General features: G+C 39.6%; 1 protein-coding gene across 3 annotated transcripts in view; it reads right to left on the reverse strand.

Annotated features, from left to right (window-relative positions):
- bckdhb (branched chain keto acid dehydrogenase E1 subunit beta) overlaps positions 1–25,660 on the reverse strand; it is a 245,744-nt gene that overhangs the window by 217,111 nt on the left and 2,973 nt on the right. For all 3 annotated transcript variants that reach the window (XM_072250112.1, XM_072250128.1, XM_072250121.1), the window contains exons 2-3: positions 23,726–23,803; positions 20,064–20,132 (exon numbers count right to left, since the gene is read on the reverse strand). In XM_072250112.1, coding sequence (XP_072106213.1) covers positions 20,064–20,132; positions 23,726–23,803 — 147 coding nt within the window. The remainder of the gene's footprint in view (positions 1–20,063; positions 20,133–23,725; positions 23,804–25,660) is intronic.

Consider the following 25,660-nt stretch of genomic DNA (forward strand, 5'->3'; position numbering starts at 1 on the left):
CTCTAAAGTAACTGGGAATGAAGCCGAGCTCAGCCAAGTGACAAGGGGACCTGAATTGCCGGAAGGCACGAGTAATGGACAGGGGGAGACCTCCTCACGTAGACAGGAAAGTTCCCAGGGAGTATCTGAAGCTGAAGAAGTAGATAATGGGACAAGGAGGTCCCAGAGAGTCAGGAAACTCACTGATAGGCTGGCCTATGTCGCACCAGGGGAACAGTGTGTTGTGCCCATTACCCTAGTGAGATGTGTCACTACCATTTACAAATTGATTGGAGGTTCTGACATCACAAATTCCTTTGAAATAATTTATCATCCCCTCATTAATAACAGTTTTTAAAGTCATAAGGTCAGGACTATTTATGGTGGGGGGGGGGGAGTGTAACGCCTAGGTTCACAATTTTAGAAACATATATAGAAACATAGAAAACCTACAGCGCAATGCATGCCCTTCAGCCCACAGTGCTGTGTCAAACATGTACTTACTTTAGAAATTACCTCGGGTTACCCATAGCCCTCTATTTTTCTAAGTTCCATGTACCTATCCAGGAGTCTCTTAAAAGACCCTATCGTATACGCCTCCATCACCATCGCCGGCAGCCCATTCCATGCTCTCACCACCCTCTGCATACACAAACTTAACCCTGACATCTCCCCTGTACCTACTCCCAAGCACCTTAAAACTGTGCCCTCTCGTGTTAGCCATTTCAGCCCTGGGAAAAAGCCTCTGACTATCCACACAATCAATACCTCTCATTATCTTATACACCTCTAGCAGGTCAACTCTCTTCCTCTGTCACTCCTAGGAGCAAAGGCCAAGTTCATTTACCCTATTCTCATAAGGCATGCTCCCCAATCCAGGCAACATCCTTGTAAATCTCCGCTGCATCCTTTCTATAGTTTCCACATCCTTCCTGTAGCGAGGTGACCAGAACGGAGCACAGTATTCCAAATGGGGTCTGACCAGGGTCCTATAAAGCTGTAACATTACCTCTCAGCTCTTAAACTCAATCCCATGGTTAATGAAGGCCAATGTACCGTATGCCTCCTTAACCACACAGTCAACATGCGCAGCAGCTTTTAGTGTCCTATGGACTCAGACCCCAAGATCCCTCTCATTTTCCACACTACCAACAGTCTTACCATTAATACCATATTCTGCCATCATATTTGACCTACCAAAATGAACCACCTCACACCTATCTGGGTTGAACTCCATCTGCCACTTCTCAGCTCAGTTTTGCATTCTATCAATGTCCCACTGAAACCTCTGACAGCCCTCCACACTATCCACAATACCCCAAACCTTTGTGTCATCAGCAAATTTACCAACCCATCCTTCTATTTCCTCATCCAGGTCAATTATAAAAAGAAGGGTCATTTCAAAGAGAAGGGGTCCCAGATCCCCGAGGCACACTACTGGTCACTGAACTTCATGGAGAATATGACTCATCTACAACCACTCTTTGCCTTCTGTGAGCAAGCCAATTCTGGATCCACAAAGCAAGATCCCCTTGGATCCCATGCCTCCTTACTTTCTCAATAAGCCTTGCATGGGATACCTTATCAAATGCCCTGAAGTCCATATACACTACATCTACTGTTCTACCTTCATCAATGTGTTTAGTCACATCCTCAAAAAATTCATTCAGGCACATAAGGCATAAACAGCCTTTGACGAAGCTATGCTGACTATCCCTAATCATATTATGTCTCTCTAAATATTCATAAATCCTGCCTCTCAGGATCTTCTCCATTAACTTACCAACCACTGAAGTAAGAGTCACTGGCCTATATACTTCTGGGCTATCTCTACTCGTTTTTCTTGAACAAGGGAGCAACATCTGCAACCCTCCAATCCTCCAGTCCACCCTAATCCCCACTGATGATGCAAAGATCATTGCCAAAGGATAAGCAATCTCTTCCCTCGCCTCCCACAGTAGCCTAGGGTATATTTCGTCTGGTCCCAGTGACTTACCCAACTTGATGCTTTCCAAAAGCTCCAGCACATCCTCTTTCTTAATGTCTATATGCTCAAGCTTTTCAGTCCACTGTAAGTCATCCCTACAAGGGGTCCTTTTCCATAGTGAATACTGAAGCAAAGTATTCATTAAGCACCTCCGCTATCTTCTCTGGTTCCATATACGCTTCTCCAATGTCACACTTGATTGGTCCTTTTCTCTCATGTCTTATTCTCTTGCTCTTCACATACTTGTAGAATGCCTTCGGGTTTTCCTTAATCCTGTCCACCAAGGCCTTCTCATGGCCCCTTCCGGCTCTCCTAATTTCATTCTTAAGCTCCTTCCTGCCAGCCTTATAATTTTCTAGATCTCTATCATTACCTAGTTTTTTTTTGAACATTTCGTAAGTTCTTCTTTTCTTTTTGACTAGATTTTCAACAGCCTTTGTACATCATGGTTCCTGTACCCTACCATCCTTTCTGTCTCATTGGAATGTACCTATGCACAACGTCACGCAAATATCCCCTGAACATTTGCCAAATTTCTGCCGTACATTTCCCTGAGAACACCTGTTCCCAATTTATGCTTCCAATTTCCTGCTTGACAGCTTCATTTTTCACCTTACTCCAATTAAACGCTTTCCTAACTTGTCTGTTCCTATCCCTCTCCAATGCTTGGTAAAGGAGATAGAATTATGATCACTTTCTCCAAAAGGCTCTCCCACTGAGAAACCTGACAAGCGACCAGGTTCACTTTCCAATACCAAATTAAGTGGAGCCTCTCCTCTTGTAGGCTTATCTACATATCGTGTCAGGATACCTTCCTGAACACTCCTAACAACTCCACCCCATCTGAACCCCTTGCTCTAGGAAGATGCTAATCAATACTGGGGAAATTAAAATCTCCCCCCATGACAACCCTGTTATTATTACACTTTTCCAGAATCTGTCTCCCTTTCTGCTCCTCGATGTCCCGGTTACTATTGAGTGGTCTATAAAAAACACCCAGTAGAGTTATTGACCCCTTCCTGTTCCAAACTTCCACCCAGGGAGACTCAGTAGACAATCCCTCCATGACTTCCTCCTTATCTGCAGCCGTGACACTATCAGCAGTACCACTCCCCTACCTCTTTTCCCTCCCTCCCTGTCCTTTCTGAAACATCTAAAGTCTGTCACTCTAAGTAACCACGACCTCTGACTGCTCACCTTCCCACTTCGGAATATCGTGGACGCGATCAGAAACATCCTGGACCCTGGCACCTGGGAGACAATCTACCATCCGTGTTTCTTTCCTGTGTCCACAGTATCGTCTGTCTAACCCCCTAACTACAATATAGAGTCCCTTATCACTGCTGCCATCCTCTTCCTTTCCCTACACTTCTTAGCCACAGGGCCAGACTCTATGTCAGAGACGCGGCCACTCGTTACTTTCCCCAGGTAGGTCGTTCCACCCAACAGTATTCAAACAGGAGTACTTATTGTTAAGAGGGACAGCCACAGGGGTACTTTCTAGTATCTATCTCTTGCCCTTCCCTCTCCTGGCTGTTACCCAATTATCTGTCTCCCAAGGACCAGGTGTGACTACTTGCCAATAACTCCTCTCTATCACCTCTCCACTTACCCTAACCAAACGAAGGTCATCGAGCTGCATCTCCAGTTCCCTAACACAGGGGTCCCCAACCTTCTTTGCACTGCGGACCAGCCGACCGGTGGTTGGGGGGGTGTTAATCACGACCAGAATATAGGTGATAAGTCAACTAAGTCACTTATAAGTGGCTAATACACTCAATTTCATTTCTAAAAGGGTTTATCTAACAAATTTAATATTAAACACACAGCACATATTTTCCCCATATGAACATATAAAATCATTGCAATACACCAATATCACTGAATTAGTGGGAGTCCTGGGTTTGTTTCCCTGCAACAAGACGGTCCTATCGAGGGGTGATGGGAGACAGCGATACTCGAAGGGGGTTCCTTATGTCCAGTCTATTCCGCAATTTAGTTTTTGTTGCATTCATTTCAGAAAAGCCCGCTTCGCAGAGATATGATGTTGGAAATGGAAGCCACGTTTTTAGTGCTTTCGTGGCTATCTCAGGACATTCAGCCTTGACTTTGATCCAGAATGCCGGCAGAGATGTTATGTCAAACATACTTTTCAGCCCACTGTCATTTGCAAGCTCGAGGAGTTGATCTTCTTCCCGCACTGACATGGATGACGCGTACATAATGACCTCGTGTGCGTTCAAGTTCCAACAGTGGACGTGACGAGGAAGGAGGAAAGGTGCAGCCGGCTCATTATCGTTTCATATCGCCAAATCATATTGTTTCCTTGTGGCCTGGTAGCACATGCTTTGTGGCCCGGTGGTTGGTGACCACTGCCCCAACACGATCCCTAAGAAGCTGCAGCTCGGGGGCGTCACGTGATGACGTGGGATTGAGACGTGTAAATCCAGCTCTCCCGCAACAAATCAGCAAAGTACCGCTTAAACAAAACAAAGTTAATAAATATTTTCTGAAAACTATTTATAAACTTTGCAAGACTACTTTACGATATGCCTCCTAAACCGCAACAAAAGAAGTCTGCTGTTGCAAAGCAGCAGGGCCTACTGCAACGATGGAGCCTCAGACTCAGGTTGGATCTCCTTCGGTAGAACAGGGAGCAAAGGCAGTGGTAGCGGTTTTTCCAAAGAAGGTGCCGGAAATGCGCATGCGCAAATCGACACAACTCAAACTACAAGAACCGACAGCCACTGCAATTGAAAATGACTCAGAGTCAGAATTGGATTCTGCAGAGAACACAGATGAAGAGGAGGAAGAATTGGAAGCGATTGGAAGTAAAGGAGATGATAGAGACATAAGAGAGACTATATTGCAATTAACGGCTGAACTAAGAAAAGTAAGAGAAGAGCTTAGAGATACGAAGATGTGCTATAATAAAGTTATGGAAAGACAGGACAAAATGGATAAGAAGCTTCAGAAGATGGAAAGAGCAATGGGGCATATGAATGATAGAGTGGAAAAAACAAAAAATGATCTGCTTGTCTGGAACTCAGAAAGAAATCGACTCTTGGAGAAAGTGGACATGTTGGAAAATTTCAGTAGACGTAATAATATTTAAATTGTTGGTCTTAAAGAAGGTACGGAGGGAGAAAAACCAATAGAATTTTTTCAAAGATGGATCCCGGAAGTTTTGCAAGTGGAAGAGGAGGTTCGACCAATTGAAATTGAGCGGGCACATAGAGCTCTAAGACCAAAACCAAAAGATGACCAATATCCACGATCGATTTTAATAAAATTCTTAAGATTTCAAGACAAGGAAAGGATTCTACAGGCAGCTGCTCGAGCTGCCAAGGATAGAAAAGGGCCATTGATGATTCAAGGGAACAAAGTTTTTTTCTACCCTGATATAAGCTATGAACTTTTGAAGAGAAGGAAGAAATTTAATCCAGTGAAAAAAACCCTATGGGATCACGGTTATCAATTTATATGCGTTATCCTGCAACCTTGAAGATTTTTTTGCCTGGTGGAGAAAAAAGATTTTTTGATGACTACCAGAAAGCGGAGCAGTTTGTGCGAGATTCTCCGAATACTCACCAGGTACAAGAAAAAATCCAGGGGAGCGAGATAGATTGAAGATGAAGATTGGGTCAAAGAATGGGCTTGTTGGATTTTTGAAGGTGGATGAATGTATAAATATATTATTAATTATACGAGGGGGGTAAGAAAGGTTAAAATTGGAGGAATATTAGTTGGGAATAGTAACACTAATTTTGTCTATATATAATTTTTTTTGTTGCGGGGGAGCTGGAAGAAGCACTGACCAATTGCTACGCTAATCATGTGTGCAAGCGTGGCTTTTGCCACGACCTGTAAAATGGAGGGGATAACTAATGTTTTAGATTGGAGTAACTTTGTTAAGAATAATGACTAATTTATTGAATTTTTTGAGTTTTAATGTTAATGGGCTTAATGGACCAGTGAAAAGAAAAAGAATCTTAACACATATTAAAAAAATGAAGATAGATTTAGCTTTTTTACAGGAAACGCACCTAACAGAAACAGAACATCAGAAACTAAAGAGAGATTGGGTGGGTAGCGTTGTTGCGGCTTCATTTAATTCAAAAGTGAGGGGAGTAGCAATTTTGATCAATAAAACGTTACCAATTAAAATACAAAATGTAATAACTGATTCTGCAGGGAGATATGTGATTATACATTGTCAACTTTTTTCTGAACTATGGACTTTTATGAATATTTATGCACCAAACGAAAATGATGCAAAATTCATACAAGAAGCTTTTTTGAATTTGGCGGATGCACATGAAAAAATATTAATTGGAGGAGACTTTAATTTTTCCTTAGACCCAGTCTTAGATAGATCAACCAAGGCTGTTATAAAATCGAAGGTAGTAAATTTAACTTTATCATTGATGAAAGATTTAAATTTGATTGATATATGGAGGAGAATCAATCCTAAAGAAAGAGACTATTCATTCTATTTCCATAGACATAAAACTTACTCAAGGATAGATTTTTTTCTATTATCAATGCATATTCAACACAGAGTGAAAAATATGGAATATAAAGCAAGAATATTATCAGATCATTCTCCTTTATTAATGACAATAATAATGGCTGATAAGGAAGAAGTGGCTTATAGATGGAGATTTAATTCAACATTATTAAAACGTCAAGATTTTTGTGATTTTATGAAAAAGCAGATTCAATTTTTTTGGATACAAATTTTCATTCAGTGGATGATAAATTTATATTATGGGATGCGATGAAAGCATATCTTAGGGGCCAGATAATAAGTTAAACGTCTAAAATTAAGAAAGAATATATGGCAGAACTAGATCAATTGGAAAAAGAGATTACAAAAATAGAAAAAGAATCTCAAAGATATATGTCAGAAGAAAAACGAAGGCAACCTGTCACTAAGAAGTTACAATAAAATACGCTTCAGACATATAGAATGGAAAAAGCAATTATAAGAACTAAACAAAGGTATTATGAGTTAGGTGAGAGAGCACATAAAATTCTTGCCTGGCAGTTGAAAACAGAACAAGCTTCCAAAACAATAAATGCAATTAGAACAAGGGCAAATAAAATATCTTATAAACCTCTTGAAATAAATGAGACCTTTAAAAATTTCTATTCTGAATTATATCAATCAGAATCTCAAAATGATGTTAATGAGATAGAAAGGTTTTTATCACAAGTATCTCTTCCAAAATTGAATTTGGAAGAACAGAAGGGATTAGATATGCCTTTTACATTTAAAAGAAGTTGAAGAAGCTTTAGGATCACTCCAAAGTAATAAATCTCCAGGAGAAGATGGTTTTCCACCTGAATTTTATAAAAAATTTAAAGATTTATTATTTCCTCTCTTTATGGAACTAATACGTCAAGCAGAAAATATACATAAACTTCCAGAATCTTTTTCAACAACGATTGTAATAGTATTGCCAAAAAAAGACAGAGATCCTATGAAACCAACATCATACAGGCCTATTTCTTTATTGAATACGGATTATAAAATAATAGCAAAAATTTTATCGAATAGATTATCTAAATATTTACCAAAATTAATACATATGGATCAAACAGGATTTATTAAAAATAGACAATTGGCAGATAATGTAACCCGGCTACTCAGTATAATTCATTTGGCACAAAAAAGGGACGAGAAGAGTATAGTAGTAGCCTTGGATGCAGAAAAAGCATTTGATAGATTAGAATGGGATTTTTTATTTAAAGTATTAGAAAAATATGGGTTAGGAACATCTTTTATAAATTGGATTAAAACTTTAAATTCTAACCCTAAGGCTAAAGTAGTGACAAACTCTCAAATTTCAACACCATTCCAGTTAAAAAGGTCAACTAGACAAGGTTGTCCATTATCACCTGCTTTATTTGTACTGGCGATAGAGCCATTAGCAGAACTAATCAGAATTGATCCAGGTATTATGGGTTTTAGAATTAATCAGGAGGAATATAAAATTAATCTTTTTGCCGATGATGTTTTGATCTACTTAACAAACCCACAATATTCATTACATAAATTATCTTCTAGATTGGATGAATATGGTATCAGGTTACAAAATAAATTGGGATAAAAGTGAAATTTTACCTCTTACTAAAGGAGACTATAGTCAATGTCGATTAGTAACCCAATTTAGATGGCCGGTAAATGGTATAAAGTATTTAGGTATAAGACTTGATAATGATGTAAAGAATTTATATAAATTTAATTATTTACCACTATTGAAAAAAATTCAAGAAGATTTTGACAAATGGATGATACTATCAATAACATCAGTAGGTAGAGTCAATGTTGTAAAAATGAATATATTTCCTAGATTACAGTATTTGTTTCAAACATTACCAATACAATTGCCACAGAAATTTTTTCAAGAGTTAAATAAATGTGTAAGAAAATTTCTTTGGAAAATTTATTGCATCTTTCCTCGATGATCGAAAACCAGCATGGATTAAAATAGAATTAGACAAGATAGGAGAAAATAGACCTGAAGATTTTATATATAAATGGGAATCTAAATGGATACGGGAAAAGAAAGAATCTCCTATATTAACACATTTGATTGATCTATGGAATAGGATAAATGTTGATAATGAAACACAGAAATCTTTATTAGCAAGGAGACCTTTGTTCCAAAACAGACTTATTCCTTTTACAATGGACAATCTTTTATAGAATTGGTACCAAAAAGGGATTAAATTTATAGGAGATTGTTTTGAACGAGGTATATTGATGTCATTTGAACAATTAAAGGATAAATATAAAATATCAAATAATACTTTCTTTTGTTACTTTCAATTAAGAGCTTACTTAAAAGGTAAGCTGGATCAAACAATGTTTTTGCCAAAACCTAATGAAATTGAAATTTTAATTCAAAAAGGGAAAATTAAAAAATTTATTTCTTGTATGTATAATTTGATTCAAGAACAGACAATTAAACAAGGAACCCGTAAGTCAAAGCAAAAATGGGAAACAGATCTGAATATTAACATTGATGAAACAAATTGGTCAAGACTTTGTCTTGACAGTATGACAAATACAATAAATGTTCGACTTAGATTAGTACAATATAATTTTTTACACCAATTATATATTACACCACAAAAAATAAATAGATTAAATTCAAATCTATCCGATAAATGCTTTCGGTGTAATCAAGAAATTGGTACTTTTTTACATTCTACTTGGTCTTGTTTTAAAATTCAACCCTTTTGGATAAATTTAAGAGTCTTATTGGAACAAATTACTGGAACTCAACTTCCACATAACCCTGTATTATTTCTATTAGGTGATATTGAAGGGATTAAGCTGAAACTTAAATTGAATAAATATCAGAAAGAATTTATAAAAATTGCATTGGCAGTAGCTAAGAAGACTATAGCAGTTACTTGGAAATCTGATTCGTATTTAAGTATGGATCGTTGGAATAATGAAATGGCTAGTTCTATTCCACTCGAAAAAATTACTTATAATTTAAAAGATAAATATGTAACATTTTTGAATATTTGGCACCCTTATTTACAAAAGATAGGATGGCATATTTAAGTGCTCCAATAAAGATCTTGGTCCCTTGGGGAAAGTAACGAATAATTATACCAAATTTATTTTGAATCCCATGGAGCATGTGGAAACCTTCCAATACCCAGGCGGCTCTTCTTTTTCTTTCTTTTCTTTCTTTTCAGGTAGGACTATATATGGGGGGGGGGGGGGGGGGAGGGTAGATTTTATCTTTTCATGTATTCTTTTTGAAAACTCAATAAAAATTATATTACAAAAAAAAAGAAGCTGCAGCTCGACACACCTGGCGCAGATGTGCCATCTGGGAGGCCATATTTTACTGTTATGCTGTAGATATTTCATTATAGCAGTTCTGTAAAAGCAGTCAGTTTTGCTTTCAGCCTGTTTGGGTTACCACTGAAAATAAGGGATGCTTAGGAATGTTTGTCATCCAATTTGGATAGTAGATCTGGGAGAAGGTCCCAGAGAACGCAGGGGGGAGAGGTTTTGTGACAAGCATGGTCTTTGTCTTTGCTCGGGGGTGGCGGGGGGGAGAAGATGAAGAGAGCAGACGCTGGAGAGGACTGGTCATGGGACGCGATCCAGTGGGAAACACGATTCGGTGGAGTCAAAGTGTGGGAGTTTGCCCAGGATCAGTGAATATGGCTTTTGGAAGATTTAAGCTCCAACCTGTGCACATTTGACTGTTTAACTATAATGGACCCTTTTTGTTTTTTTTATCTCTTTTCTTTACTAACCCTTTAGTTAACTTCACAAATATACTCCTTTATAATTGTATGCAGTGTGTTATCTTTATTTTCTGCTGACAGGTTGTCACAGGGGAGAAAATCACACAGCACTCACACAAACCGGGGCTTGGGTGGGCAAGACTTCTAATTCCCAGATTTAGCAGGACTGGAATTATATATACCCTAGACATACAAAGCCAGAGAAACATGGGTTTTCTCTGCACTGAGTCCTGCGGCCGTCAGCAAAAGGCTTATGAGCCATTCCTAGAGACGCCCAGGAAAGAGGATTCAGACTTATCGTGTGAGGAGCGTTAGATGGTTCTAGACCTGTACTTACTGGCATTTAGAAGAATGAGGAGGGACCTAAAAAAAAATCTTCACTGCAGACTGCAAATTTTAATAATAATCACATATTCAGAGTTCAGCATTCCAAGAGTCAACCAATTGTGCAATTTGTCAAGAAATACCAAAGTTCCCATACTAAAGCACGTGTCTCAGAAATCTGCTGATTTTTGAAGATGTAACTCTGAAATAGACAATAGACAATAGGTGCAGGAGTAGGCCATTCGGCCCTTCGAGCCAGAACCGCCACTCACTGTGATCATGGCTGATCATCCACAATCAGTATCCAGTTCCTGCCTTATCCCCACAACCTTTGATTTCGCTATCTTTAAGAGCTCTATCCATCTCTTTCTTGAAAGCATCCAGAGACTTGGCCTCCACAGCCTTCTGCGGCAGAGCATTCCTCAACTCTGTTCTAAATGGCCTACCCCTTATTCTTAAACTGTGGCCTCTGGTTCTGGACTCACCCATCAGTGGGAACATATTTCCTGCCTTCAGCGTGTCCAATCCCCTAATAATCTTATGTGTTTCAATAAGATCCCCTCTCAACCTTCTAAATTCCAGAGTATACAAGCCCAGTCGCTCCAATCTTTCGACATATGACAGTCCCACCATCCCGGGAATTAACTTTGTGAACCTACGCTGCACTCCCTCAATAGCAAGAATGTCCTTCCTCAAATTTGGAGACCACAACTGCACACAGTACTCCAGGTGTGGTCTCACCAGGGCCCTGTACAGCTGCAGAAGGACTTCTTTGCTCTTATACTCAATTCCCCTTGTTATGCAGGCCAGCATGCCATTAGCTTTCTTCACAGCCTGCTGTACTTGCATGCTTGCTTTCAGTGACTGATGTACAAGAACACCAAGATCTTGTTGTACTTCCCCTTTTCCTAACTTGACTCCATTTAGATAATAATCTGCCTTCCTGTTCTTACCACCAAAGTGGATAACCTCACATTTATCCACATTAAACTGCATCTGCCATCTCACCCAGCCTGTCCAAGTCACCCTGCATTCTCATAACATCCTCCTCACATTTCACACTGCCACCCAGCTTTGTGTCATCGGCAAATTTGCTAATGTTACTTTTAATTCCCTCATCTAAATCATTAATATATATTGTAAGCAGCTGCGGTCCCAGCACTGAATCCCGCGGTACCCCACTGGTCACCGCCTGCCATTCCAAAAGGGACCCATTAATCGCTACTCTTTGTTTTCTGTCAGCCAGCCAATTTTCAATCCATGTCAGTACTCTGCCCCCAATACCATGTGCCCTAATTTTGCCCACTAATCTCCTATGTGGGACTTTATCAAAGGCTTTCTGAAAGTCCAAGTACACTGGCTCTCCCTTGTCCATTTTCATAGTTACATCCTCAAAAAATTCCAGAAGATTAGTCAAGCACGATTTCCCCTTCGTAAATCCATGCTGACTCGGACCGATCCTGTTTCTGCTGTCCAGATGTGTCGTAATTTCATCTTTTATAATTGACTCCAGCATCTTTCCCACCACTGACGTTAGGCTAACCAGTCTATAATTCCCTGTTTTCTCTCTTCCTCCCTTCTTGAAGAGAGGGACAACATTAGCCACCCTCCAATCCACAGGAACTGATCATGAATCTATAGAACATTGGAAAATGATTACCAATGCGTCCACGATTTCTAAAGCCACCTCCTTAAGTATCCTGGGATGCAGACCATCAGGTCCCGGGGACTTATCAGCCGTCAGACCCAACAGTCTATCCAACACCATTTCCTGCCTAATATAAATTTCCTTCAGTTCATCCATTACCCTAGGTCCTTTGGCCACTATTATATCTGGGAGATTGTTTGTGTCTTCCCTAATGAAGACAGATCCAAAGTAGCTGTTCAACTCGTCTGCCATTTCCTTGTTCCCTGTAAGAAATTCACCCGTTTCTGGCTTCAAGGGCCCAATTTTGGTCTTAACTATTTTTTTCCTTTTCACATACCTAAAGAAGCTTTTACTATCCTCCTTTATACTCTTGGCTAGTTTACCTTTGTACCTCATTTTTTCTCCTTTTTAGTTACCTTCTGTTGCTCTTTAAAAGTTTCCCAATCCTCCGGCTTCCCACTCGTCTTTGCTATGTTATACTTCTCTTTTATTTTTATACTGTCCATTACTTCCCTTGTCAGCCACGGCCTCCCCATACTCCCCTTAGGATCTTTCTTCCTCTTTGGAACAAACTGATCCTGCACCTTCCGCATTATTCCCAGAAGTACTTGCCATTGCTGTTCCACTGTCATCCCTGCTAGGGTATTGTTCCATTGAACTTTGGCCAGCTTCTCCCTCAAAGCACCATAGTTCCCTTTGTTCAACTGTAATACTGACACCTCCGAGTTTCCCTTCTCTCTCTCAAATTGTAGATTAAAACTTAAAATATCATGGTCACTACCTCCTAATGGCTCCTTTACCTCGAGGTCCCTGATCAAATCCAGTTCATTGCACAACACTAAATCTAGAATTGCGTTCTCTCCGGTAGGCTCCAGTACAAGCTGTTCTAAGAATCCATCTCGGAGGGACTCCACAAACTCCCTTTCTTGGGGGTCCAGTACCAACCTGATTCCTCCAGTCTACCTGCATGTTGAAATCCCCCCATAACAACTGTAGCATTACCTTTGCAACACGCCAATTTTAACTCTTCATTCAACTTACACCCTACATCCAGACTACTGTTTGGGGGCCTGTAGATAACTCCCATTAGGGTCTTTCTACCCTTAGAATTTCTCAGTTCTATCCATAATGACTCTACGTCTCCTGATTCTATGTCCCCCCTCGCAAGGGACTGAATATTATTCTTCACCAACAGAGCCACTCCACCCCCTCTGCCCACCTGTCTGTCCTTTCGACAGGACGATAAAGCCTGTGAAAGGACTCTGGGAGCATGAGTCAGTGGAATGAGCAGTAAGAAATGAATTTAAGTAGCTCTTGGGGATTGCCAAGATGGGTAGCTACAAACATTGATAAAGGGTACTTCAACTCAAGAGCAATGGAGGAAATTTTTGAATGGATCCAAAAGAAGTCAATAAAGATCTTACCAAGTAGTTTCCATCAGTATTCACCAAGGAGGAAGACAGAAGATGGTGATATTCAAGAGCATGCCAATATTACGGACAAGGATGTTTATGTGTGCAAGTTCCCAGGGCCTGAGAAGATATATCCCAGGATACTAAGGGAAGTAAGGGAGGAGATTGCTTTGTTTTAGAAGGACAACAAGGACTAACAGGAACATATAAGCCAGCCAACCTTACATCAGTGGCAAAGAAACTATTGGAGAAGGTTTCTAGGGACTAGAATTGGAAAAGGAAAATTCTGAAAAATGGAGACTTTGTTCAGGGGTGGTCCTGTTTTACAAATTGATTTGAGTTTTTTGAGAAAGTGACAAAGATGACTGATGAGGATATTGTCTACATAGACTTAAATAAAGCATTTGAAAAAGTCCCTCATGGGAGGCTGATCCAAAAGGCACATGGAATCCATGATAAGTAGATCTAAAACTAGCTTGGACAGCATGTAGTGGCTGTGAGTGTTTTTAAGACTGCAAAAATCTGTTGGGGGGGGAGGCAGGAGGGGAAGGGAACCTCAATTGTTGATTACATATATTATTGATTTGGATAAAAATTTAGGTGGTCTGATTAGTAAGTTGGCAGCTGACATAAAAATTGATGGAAATATGGATAATGATAAAGGTGCCAATTGATAGAATGAGATATAGTTTAGTTGGAAAGCTAGGTAGAGAAATGGCAGATGGAGTTTAATCCTGATAAGTAGAAGGACTTGTAATTTGGGAGGTCAAATGCAAGAGAAAAGTATACAGTAAATGGCAGGATGATTGGGAGCATTGAGATACAGAGAGATCTTAGGGTGCAAAACTCACTAGCTCTAAAATGTTTAAATAATAGACAAAATTTGTCTTTCTTTTATTTCTTTCTGCAGCCTAACTTCTCTCAGAACGGTTGACAACAACCTGATCTGGTCTTTAAAACTACCTAAGATTTTGTGATTCTACTGATTTTTGATTTACAACAAAGATCAAATCAAGATAATCAACAAAAAAAATCATATAGGGAGTTCAGAACTAATTCCTTTATCCAAAATATTCTTGAGAACGTGGAATTGCGCAGGAAATTGTTGAAGTGAATAGTGTGGAAAGATTTAAGGGAAGGTCAGATAAATATGAGATTAAGACAGTAGAGGATTAACGTAATATAGTTTAAGTGTAGTTCCCCAATGGTTGGGAAAAAGTTCCGTAACTTAGCAGTGCCTGCAAGTGGTTTACCTCTGGCGTATATTCTATGGAATTTATAACTACATACAAAATAATTTTGCTTCAATCATTCACAATTCCTTAACACACTCAGTACCTGCCTTCTGGCTTTCCACCATTAACGATGAAGTTTAGAATGACACACTGGCTTTGCCTTTGCGGATTGTAACTCATTAATAGTGGACTTAATCCATTGTTATTGAACGGTCAAAAGAAAAATGATGTTCAAATATTAAACAACTGCTTTCAACTACTTGCCTTCCATGCAGTCTTAAATATACTAAATAAAACCTTTTGCAGTCCAACATCATCAGATAAAAATTAGCATCTCTCCACTCTTGTAACATTAAAATCATGCTGTGTATAATGCAGTCTCAGCTTCAAGTCTCCTACTTGATCAAAACAGAATAAATTGTTAGGCTTGGAATTAATAAAAAAACATGACAGCAAAGAGGAAGCAGCCAGGCAGACAGAGAGGCAGCACCAAGACCAATGTAGGGCAGCAACATGGAGAAACCTGACTGATGACAGCCGTCCTAGCAGATTACTGAACTACTTTCAATGCAGTATTTCTTATACACTGGTCATAATGCAGTTTCCTTTAGATCAAGGAAATGGGTGACAGGCATGCAGAACTCACTTCATTCAATCCTCTCCTGACCCAGAATTTCTGATCATTTGTCACTTCAATTTTCTATTGCATTCGCTGTCCTTGTACTTCAACAAAGTTGTAATGAAGCTCAACATAAGCTCAGAACTGTACTGGGTAGCAAACAGAATGCGGCAGTCCTTTGGAACATATCTAAGAGAGATCAGCTAATAAGGCTACATAGGTAGAACTCAGAGATAAGAATGGGGCAATCACTTTAATGGTGTTGTGCTAAAGGCAACCCAACAAACAGCAGGAATTAGATCAGATAAGGAGGCAGCTTGCAGAAGCTGTAAAAGCAAAAGAATTGTAAGAAGAGGGGATAGGGATTGAATTGGTACAGAGGGCATATACGTGTAGACGAATTTGTAAATTGTATTCAACAAGCTTTTTCAAAACTATTTATAAAAAGTACTTCTGCAAAGCTTCTTAATGCCCCTCATGTTACTGCTATACCTCTTAAACAACTCAAGAATTGATACGCCAGAAAACTACCAACCATGGATCGGAAGTGAACAATCCTCTCAGATGAGTGGTGAAACATCTTCAAGACAACACAGCAAGTCCAGTTGCCTTGATATACAATGACCTAAATGACCAAGAGCTTTCATAGGCATACAGGCGGATGAGTAATACATCGTGGTAAGAAAGTTATTGGAGAAGTTTCAGACGGATACGAGGCATGTTCATTTGGAAAGCCAGAGTGATAGGGAGAAGCGACTATGGTTTTGTGCAATGGAAATTGTGTCTCACTAATGTGACTGAGTTTTTTGAGGATCTAACTGAAAAGATTGATAGGGTAGTAGATATTGCTATAGGGACTTCAGTAAGATGTCTGATAGGTCCCATATGGTAGGCTGGTCAAAAATGATAAGACACATTGGATCCAAGGCATGTTCCCCACCACCACTCTCCAACCCCGGGCCTCTCAGGCTCATCACCTCCTGGATCCTCAAAGACTCCATCTTCCTCCTATCCTAAACAACTTAACCCTCACCTCCTCTCTGATGTCATCAGATCTCCTCCCCGCACCCTGATCCCAGCATTGTCTTCACCATTCCTTCCAAACTTCTGCTCTCTGTGGTGGAACATTTCGTCCTCAACAAGGGCTTTACCTTTGCCCCCTTCGCCCACACCTCAGCAAGCTCCACACCCACCACAATGCCAAACAGTTGCCTCCATCTCTTCTTTGGCAAGAATTTCCCCACCCTGCACTGCTAACCCTATCTCCATCTTCAACCCTTCTCCTCTCCTCGGACATAACGCTCTGGCTCTCTGCCTGCTCTAGATCTTTTCATCTCTAGCTGCCAACAAGACATCAACCGACTAACCAGGCGATGACACAGCCAGTCAAGATGCTCTCGATGGTGCCCCTGTAGAAAATCCTGAGGATCTGGGGAATCAAGCTGAACTTCTTCAGTCATCTGAGGTGAAAGAGGTGTTGTTATGCTTTTTCTCACCACACAGCCAGTATGTACAGTCCAGGTAAAATGCTCAGTGATGTGTATACCACAGAACTTGAAACTACTCAGCATCTCAACTACAGTCCCATTGATGTCAAAAGGGACTAGCCTGTCTCTGCTCCTCCTGTAATCCATGATCAACTCCTTCATGTTTTTTTTAAACACTGAGGGGAGGTTGTTTTCTTGGCACCACTGTGTCAGGGCCTTGACTTCTCCTCTATAGGCTGTCTCATTATTGTTGAAAATAAGGCTTATCAATGTCACATTATCTGCAAGTTTTATCAGCAGATTGGAGCTGTACACAGGCGTGGGTGTATAGTGAGTAGAGGAGGGGGCTCAAGACACAGCTCTGCAAGGCTCCTGTGTTGAGGGTCAGAGGAGCAGAGGTGAGGTAGCCTACCCTTACCACCTGCCAGCAATCTGATAAGAAGTCCATGATCCAGCTACACAAGGCGAGGTGCAGCCCGAAGTCTCTGAGCTTCTTGTTGAGCCTGGGGGGAATTATGGTGTTGAATGCTGAACTGTAGTCCAAGAATAACATAAGCATCCTTCTTCCCCAGGTGAGTCAGGTTGGTATATAGTGCTGTGGCTATGGTATCAACTGATGATTAGTTGTGTCAGTAAGTGAATTGTAGGGGTCCAGTGTGGGTGGTAGCATTCTGCAGATAATAGTCCTTGACCAACCTCTCAAAGCATCTGCTTATGATTGAGGTGACTGCAACAGGACGCTAATCGTTCAGACATGTTACCTTGGTCTTCTTTGGTACCTCTCTCTGTGTAAAAATCCTGCCTCTGTCATCCCCCCTACACTTCCATCCAATCACCTCAGAAGTATGTCCTCTTATATTAACCACTGTCACCCTTGGAAAAGGGCACTGGCTACCCACTCTATCTAGGACTCTTAACATCTTATATATCCCTATCAAGTCTCCTCTCATCCTTCCTTCATTTCAAATAGTAAAGCTCCAGCTCACCCAATCCTTCCTCATCAGACTTGTTCTCTAGTCCAGGCCTTACCCTGGTATATCTTTTCTGCACTCTCTGAAGCTTCCACATCTTTCCTTAATAAGGTGACTCAGAACTGAACACAATACTCCAAGTAGTCTTACCAAAGTTTTATATAGCTACAGCATTACCTTGTGGCTCTTGAACTCTATCCCCCAACTAATGAAGGCCAACATAGCATATGCCTTCTTACCCTATCAACTTACACAGCAGTTCTGAGAGATATGTGGAAATAGACCCTAAGATACCTCTGTTCCTCCACACTGCCAAGGATCCTGCCAATAACTTTGTACTCTGCTATCAAGTTCAACCTTCCAAAGTATATTAATAATTTTCCAGATTGAACTTCATCTACCACTTCTCAAAGTAGCTCTGAATCTTATCAATATCCCATTGTAACCCACAACAGCCTTCCGCACTATCTACAACACCACCACCCTTCATGTCATCTGCAAACTTACCAACCCACCCTTCCTCTTCCTCATCCATCATTGATAAAAATCACAAAGACCAGGGGTCCCAGAACAGATCCATGCAGACCACCACTAGTCACAGAACTTCAGGCAGAACATGCTCTACTACCACCCTTTGCCTTCTGTGGCAAGCCATTTCAAAATCCAAGCAACCAAGGTTCCCTGAATCCCATGTCTCCTGACTTTCTGAATGAGCCTACATGGGGATTTTACTGAATGCTTTGCTGAAATCCATATCCGTCACATCCACCACTCTGTCTTCATCAATTTGTTTTGCCACATCCTTGAAATAGTTAAACAGGCTCCTGAAATATGATCTTCCCCTCACAAAGCCACACTATCCCTAATCAGACAATGTTTCTCCAGTCATAAATTCCATCTCTAAGAGTCCTCTCCAATGGTTTGCCCACCACTGATGTAAGGCTCACTGGTCTACAATTCCCAAGATTATCACTAATGCCTTTCTTAAATCCATATCCTCCAATCTTTTGGTATTACTCCTGTGACCAGAGAGGACACAAACATCATTGGCAAAAGCGCAGCAATCTCTTTCCTCGCTTCCCATAGTACCCTGGGGTATATCCCATCCAGCCAGAGTACTTATCTACCCCAATATTTTTCAAAACTTTCAACACCACCTTTTTCTTAACCTTGGCATGTTCCAGCACATTAACCTGTTCTACACTGACCTCACATTTGTCAAGGTACCTCTCACTGGTGAATATTGAAGCAAAGCATTAATTAAATCACTTCCCCACTCCACCTCCCCAGCTCTAACCAACTCATTTTCACCATGGATATCCAGTCTCTTGGCACATCCATCCCTCATCAGTAAGTCCTCCATGAACTCTATTTCTTCCTTGAAACAGACACAATTAGTTCTCCTCCACCACCATCCTCTTCCGTCTGGCAGAATTGGGCAGGAGGTACAAAAAAGGCTCAAAAAAGGTTCAAAGGTTAATCATATTGTCAAAATATGCATGTACAACTCTGATATTCATTTTCAGATAGCCATTAAAAAAAAACTAAGAGCATGCACCACTAGGCTCAAGGACAGCTTCTATCACACTTCAAACTTCTCCTCTCTCACTTTAAATTTATGCCTTCTAGTACTTGAAATTTCTGCTTGGGAAAAAGACTCTGACTGTATATCCTATCCATGGCTCTCATAATTTTATAAACTTCTATCAGGTTTATCCTCAGCCTCTGACGCTCTAAAGAAAACAACCCAAAATGATCTAACCTCTCCTTATTATTCATACTCTCTAATGCAGCCAATATACTGATGATGCCGGAAACCTGGATCAACACACAAGATGCCAATTGAACTCAGGATCGGGTATTATATCTGGAGGAAATTGAACTATGGATGCTTCAGGCTGACACTCCTCATCAGAATTCTTTCCACATCTTAGACTCAATGCTCCTGCTGGTGAAAGTAATGATCAAAATTTTTTACCAAATTCCCATCTAACAGTGGTAACTTTTCATCGTCTTGTTTATTCCAATAATAAAACACATGATATCGCCCTGATGAAATACATTTAGTAAAAACATATTCTTGGAAATTGTTCACAAAGAAAATAAAAAACTTACCATATTTGTCCCGGAGTCCAACTGTACAGCGGAAAACTCCTCCAAAGGCTACATCCTCTCCAAAAATCACTGTAAGAGAAATAAGAACTTTGTAAAGTCACATAGTTCAACAAATAAAATAAAGCAGTAAAGGATAAATATAAAAGCAAATTGCAAATACAGGACACCTAAAAATAATGGAATAAACAAAGCACCTGGTTTACCTCTCCTAATCGAATTGGTAGCCTATTTCAAATGAATGAGGCTGTGGCTGACATAAAGCTCAGAGGGCAAATATAAAGTACATCTGATCCTTCACCTCAATACAATCATTAACTATCCCTGAAAAACGTAGGCAGAAATCCTGACATGCTAACATACGAACGGCTACTAGCCACTGCTCCATATAGTACTACTTGCCTGCCATCTGCATGATCACAGCCCATTAGTCCCATTCCATCAGAATCTTTGACCCAGGTCTGCAAGAAGACATTGTTGAAAACAGAAAGCAAAGACTACCACAATAAAGGAGAAACATTCATTCTAAAGCACGCATTAGGAAGGCCCACATGATTCCAATGAAAAAAAACTCCTGAACAAGAGACACTTAAAGAACAGAGTGCATAATATACTACATGTCAGATGCTCCTTTTGAATAGGACGTCATTAATGAATTGCTGCCTTACCATGTCCTACCTTTCAGAACTCAAGGAAGATGGTATGGAATTGAGATATTGTAAGGATGTGGACGTTCCTTATTAATTCAAATACATAGTCATAGTCATACTTTATTGATCCCGGGGGAAACTGGTTTTCATTACAGTTGCACCATAAATAATAAATTGTAATAGAACCATAAATAGTTAAATAGTAATATGTAAATTATGCCAGTAAATTATGAAATAAGTCCAGGACCAGCCTATCGGCTCAGGGTGTCTGACCCTCCAAGGGAGGAGTTGTAAAGTTTGATGGCCACAGGCAGGAATGACTTCCTATGACGCTCTGTGCTGCATCTCGGTGGAATGAGCCTCTGGCTGAATGTACTCCTGTGCCCACCCAGTACATTATGTAGTGGATGGGAGACATTGACCAAGATGGCATGCAACTTAGACAGCATCCTCTTTTCAGACACCACCGTGAGAGAGTCCAGTTCCATCCCTACAACATCACTGGCCTTACGAAAGACTTTGTTGATTCTGTTGGTGTCTGCTACCCTCAGCCTGCTGCCCCAGCACACAACAGCAAACATGATCGCACTGGCCACCACAGACTCATAGAACATCCTTGGCATCATCCGACAGATGTTAAAGGACCTCAGTCTCCTCAGGAAATAGAGATGGCTCTGACCCTTCTTGAAGATAGCCTCAGTGTTCTTAGTCCAGTCCAGTTTATTGTCAGTTCGTATCCCCAGGTATTTGTAATCCTCCACCCCCCTGGCCCCCTGACTGGAAACAGGGGTCACCGGTACCTTAGCTCTCCTCAGGTCTACCACCAGCTCCTTAGTCTTAGGAGCTAAGACTAAATACAAGGAAAGGAATCACCACAGAGGTTCACTGAAAATTCAAAACACAAGCATTCAGCCCATCATGAACATGTGAGACTCAGTTTATATCCCAGATTCAAACACCAGGTTTGCAACGTGCAAGTTGCAGCTCTTCACGTACAAGTACTACCCAAGTGTGATCAGAATTTCTCAAAGGCAGGCAGATGGGTCTAGCTTGCTGGGCAACCATCAGCATGGCAAGTTGGGACAAAGCAACAGACACGCATAATCTGCATCAATCCCCAGCACCTACAGATCTCATGTTTGTGTTGGACCAAAGGGCCTTTTTCCAAGATGTATGACTCTATCATTCTACTTCATGCTCCTCAAGCTACATATTTGTAAAAGAAAATATTTGCTAGGTTGGCCTCATTCATCATATCAGAATCTACAAAACCAATGGAAGTAAGTCATTCTCAAGCTTCGGGAACTGGCTAAGAAACACTTCTGCTCTGGGGCTTCAGCAAGTCGAGAACTCATACTTAGGTATGTGCGCTTGATGGATGTATTGGTTTTAATGTTCCAGAATTCTTTAGATACGTTATCAACTCCTTTGGATTGGAAATTGGCAGATTTAGGGAGGAAAAAAAAACAAGAAACTTGAGCAATGGAGTATGACAAAAATAAATGGATAAAAAATAAATTCAATCATTAAGAAGGTAGTAATGTCACAATGGTTCTCTCAAGTGATGCTATGTCTTAGTTTGGAGAAAATTAGAAGTTGAACCTTTGAACCTTCATTTGATTTTGAGAAAAGATGGTGCCCATTGGCTCAGTCCTGGATTTATTTCATAATTTACTGGCATAATTTACATATTACTATTTAACTATTTATGGTTTTATTACTATTTATTATTTATGGTGCAACTCTAATGAAAACCAATTTCCCCCGGGATCAATAAAAGTATGACTATGACTATTTGATCGTTATTATCATTTGAGTTAATTGATATAATTTTTCCATGATCTAATTGTAAATTTTTTAGTATATTTTCTTTTCTTGCTGGCGGTTTGATGTTTATTTTTAGAAGCTTTTTGTATGACGCATGACTCCAGGATTGTACACCTAATGGGTTCTCTTTTTTTTCTCACTTTTCTGCTTAGTAGGTTTTTTTGTTATCACAAAATTTTTTTTCAATCTTTAAGATAATGCCTTTTTTGAGACATTGTAAGTGTTGTTACTTCAATGTACTCATGTTATTTTTTCTGTATAACAATAAAAAGATTTGAAAAGAAAAAGAATGTGGTAAGAAGGCATTTTGAAAGTCAAATTATGTAGATTCAGCACTCTTTATGAAAGGAGAATGTTTCTGACACATTTATTAGATAAATTAATGCAACAAGTGTGGAAAGGAGATGTAGTATCTTCAGCTAAAAGTCACTGGTTAAATTTCAGAGGATTTGGAGAAGAATTTGGAGGAGTCTGGAACTTTCCACCTAAAAGGACAGTTGAAGCCAGATCATAAGCTACATGACCAAAGACCAAGAACTCAGAAGTAAGAATGGCCAAAATTGTTATTTTTATTTTTCCAGCAAAAGCACAATGGGTACCATTAAGTCTCATCACTATTCTGACAACAAATGTTTCCCTATTTTGAGTTTATGCTTCAGCTGATACCAGCATTGTGTAATTCACAGATCTAATCGACAGGAAGCAATCTAAATAATTTGTTGTAGGCAAGGTAGAGAAGTAAAAAAGATGTTACTTATCAAAAGAAGCTTTCATTCTGAGGGAAAGGGCATATTACTTCCATGAATGTCAAATTGCAAAATGAGTTTATTCACATATGTAGATGATCAGAATGCTTGCTTCGATACTGACAATGGAGTCTAACATTACCAGTTCATTGTCTTAAAGTATTTACAAAGCAAAGATAAAAGAAATTAATGAAAGGATTATTCCCTCACACAAGGGGTATATCACCTCATAGAAGACAAAAAAGGCAAATTAAAAAATAACAATAATGCACTGTTTATTATATATTATCAATTGTTAAAATGCTGTTAATACCTGATTGGTGAAATACAATTCCAAATACATGGAATAAACATGAAAAAAGCCACTAAGAAGATATCCTTTTTATCCACCATCACCCCGCCCATACATTCAAAATAAGACAAGAAAAATAAAAATACATACCTGCAGTCGGATCTTTTGCCAAAGTATTGTCCAAACCACTTGTAATAGATTGAAAAAGGTTCATCTTCTGAGTTGGACCTTTTCATTAAAAAAAATTTCTGTTATCAAGTTGTCTGATAAAATTACTTCTCCAGGATTGCATAGTGATTTTTCATCACGATATATGATTCTTATTGGAAAGAATAGTTTATAAACCAGATGAATAAAACAGACTAAAGCACTGTACAAGCATTTAATTTATAAACTTCCAAGTAAATTGTTTCAAAAAATCTCTACTTTCGAAGTATTAATTTCTATTTTGATTGTTGAATCAATGAGCTAATGTCAAATATTTTAATCTGTCAGTGGACAAGATTATTGCAGCCCTTTTTCCCATTAACATCATAACTTTTCCTTGATTACCAAGCAACATCTTAATTTTCACATTGTAATTTTAAAGAGTCAGAAGAAATTTGATGTGCAAGGGTCATTTCAAAAATTAGCTCACAAAAATTGCTCTCCACTGGCCTATTGCTTTAATGCCACAAATCAGTTGTAAGCAAACAAAACCAGAGTTTGCTTGGGGGGAGAAACATTTAAGATTACAAAATGTGCATTAGGTTTAACCCTATAAGCACTAATAATGTGCATAAGTGATAGCAAAATAACAGAAACAAGGTGATGAAGAAATTTAAAGACAATCATAAGGACTTCAAATCATGATTCTGGGGAAGCAATGACAGTCCTGATTTGGCATGGAGAAAAATTAATTACTAATGAGAAGTTGTTCAACTTACAGCAGCTCCATCTCAGAACCAATGTTACATAAAACTCAGTAAACAAGCAGCAGTAGATTGCAGAGTCAAATGCAGAGCTCTAAGCCATCTTGACACACTCACTGAAGCATGCAATCAGAATCCAAATTATGTTTATCACTGGCATATGTCGTGAGACATGTTGTTTCGCAGCAGACCAGAGCAAGTGCAAAATTTACTGTCACAAAAATAAGTAAATAGTGCAAAAGAAATAACTAAGTATTGTTCATCGGTTTATGGTCCGTTCAAGCTATTACTAAAACGTTGAGTGCGCGTCTTCAGGTTCTTATCTATCCTTTCTCCTCCCTGATGATAGTAACAAAAAGAGGGCATGTCCAGATGGTGAGGGTCCTTAATAATAGATGCTGTCTTCTTAGGCAGAGCCTCTTGAAGATGTCTTCAATGGTGGGGAAGGTTATGCCTGTGATGGAGCTGGCTGAATATCCAACCTTCTGCAGCCTCTTGTGACCCTGCAGATTGGAGGCTCCATTTCAGGCTGTGATACAACCAGTCAGAATGCTCTCCATATATATATATATATCACCTCCTATTGAACTAGAGCTGCAGGTATACACTTTTTGTGATTGCTTCAATATATTGAGCCCGAGATAAATCCTCTGTGATGCTGACTCTAGGACCTTGAGGCCACTTACCTTTTCCACTGCTAACCTCTCTATGTGGACAGGTGTATGTTCGCCCAACTTCCTCTTCCCAAAGTCCATCATCAATTGCTTGATCCTGCTAATACTGAGTACTAAGTTGGTCTTGCGACACAACTCAACTAATCAATCTATCTCACTCCTGTATGCTTCCATGTCACCATCTGAAACTCTGCCAACAAACAGTGTAATGTGTCATCAGCAAATTTATAGACAGCATTTGAGCTGTGTCTAACCACACAGTTAAGTGTATAGACAGAGTCCAAAACTAGAGGGCATAGACTTAAAGTCAGAGGAAAGATTTTAAAAGATCTGAGGGGCAACCTTTAAACACAGATGGTGGTGTGTGTATGGAACATGTTGCCAAAGAAAGTGGAGGAGGTGGATACAATTATGACATTTAATAAAAGCTATTTCTACAGGTACATGGCTAAGAAATGTTTAGAGGGATAGGGGCCAAACACAAGCAAGTGGGTTTGGAT

The sequence above is a fragment of the Mobula birostris genome, chromosome 2 (assembly GCF_030028105.1).
Source record: "Mobula birostris isolate sMobBir1 chromosome 2, sMobBir1.hap1, whole genome shotgun sequence".
NCBI lineage: Eukaryota > Metazoa > Chordata > Chondrichthyes > Myliobatiformes > Myliobatidae > Mobula > Mobula birostris.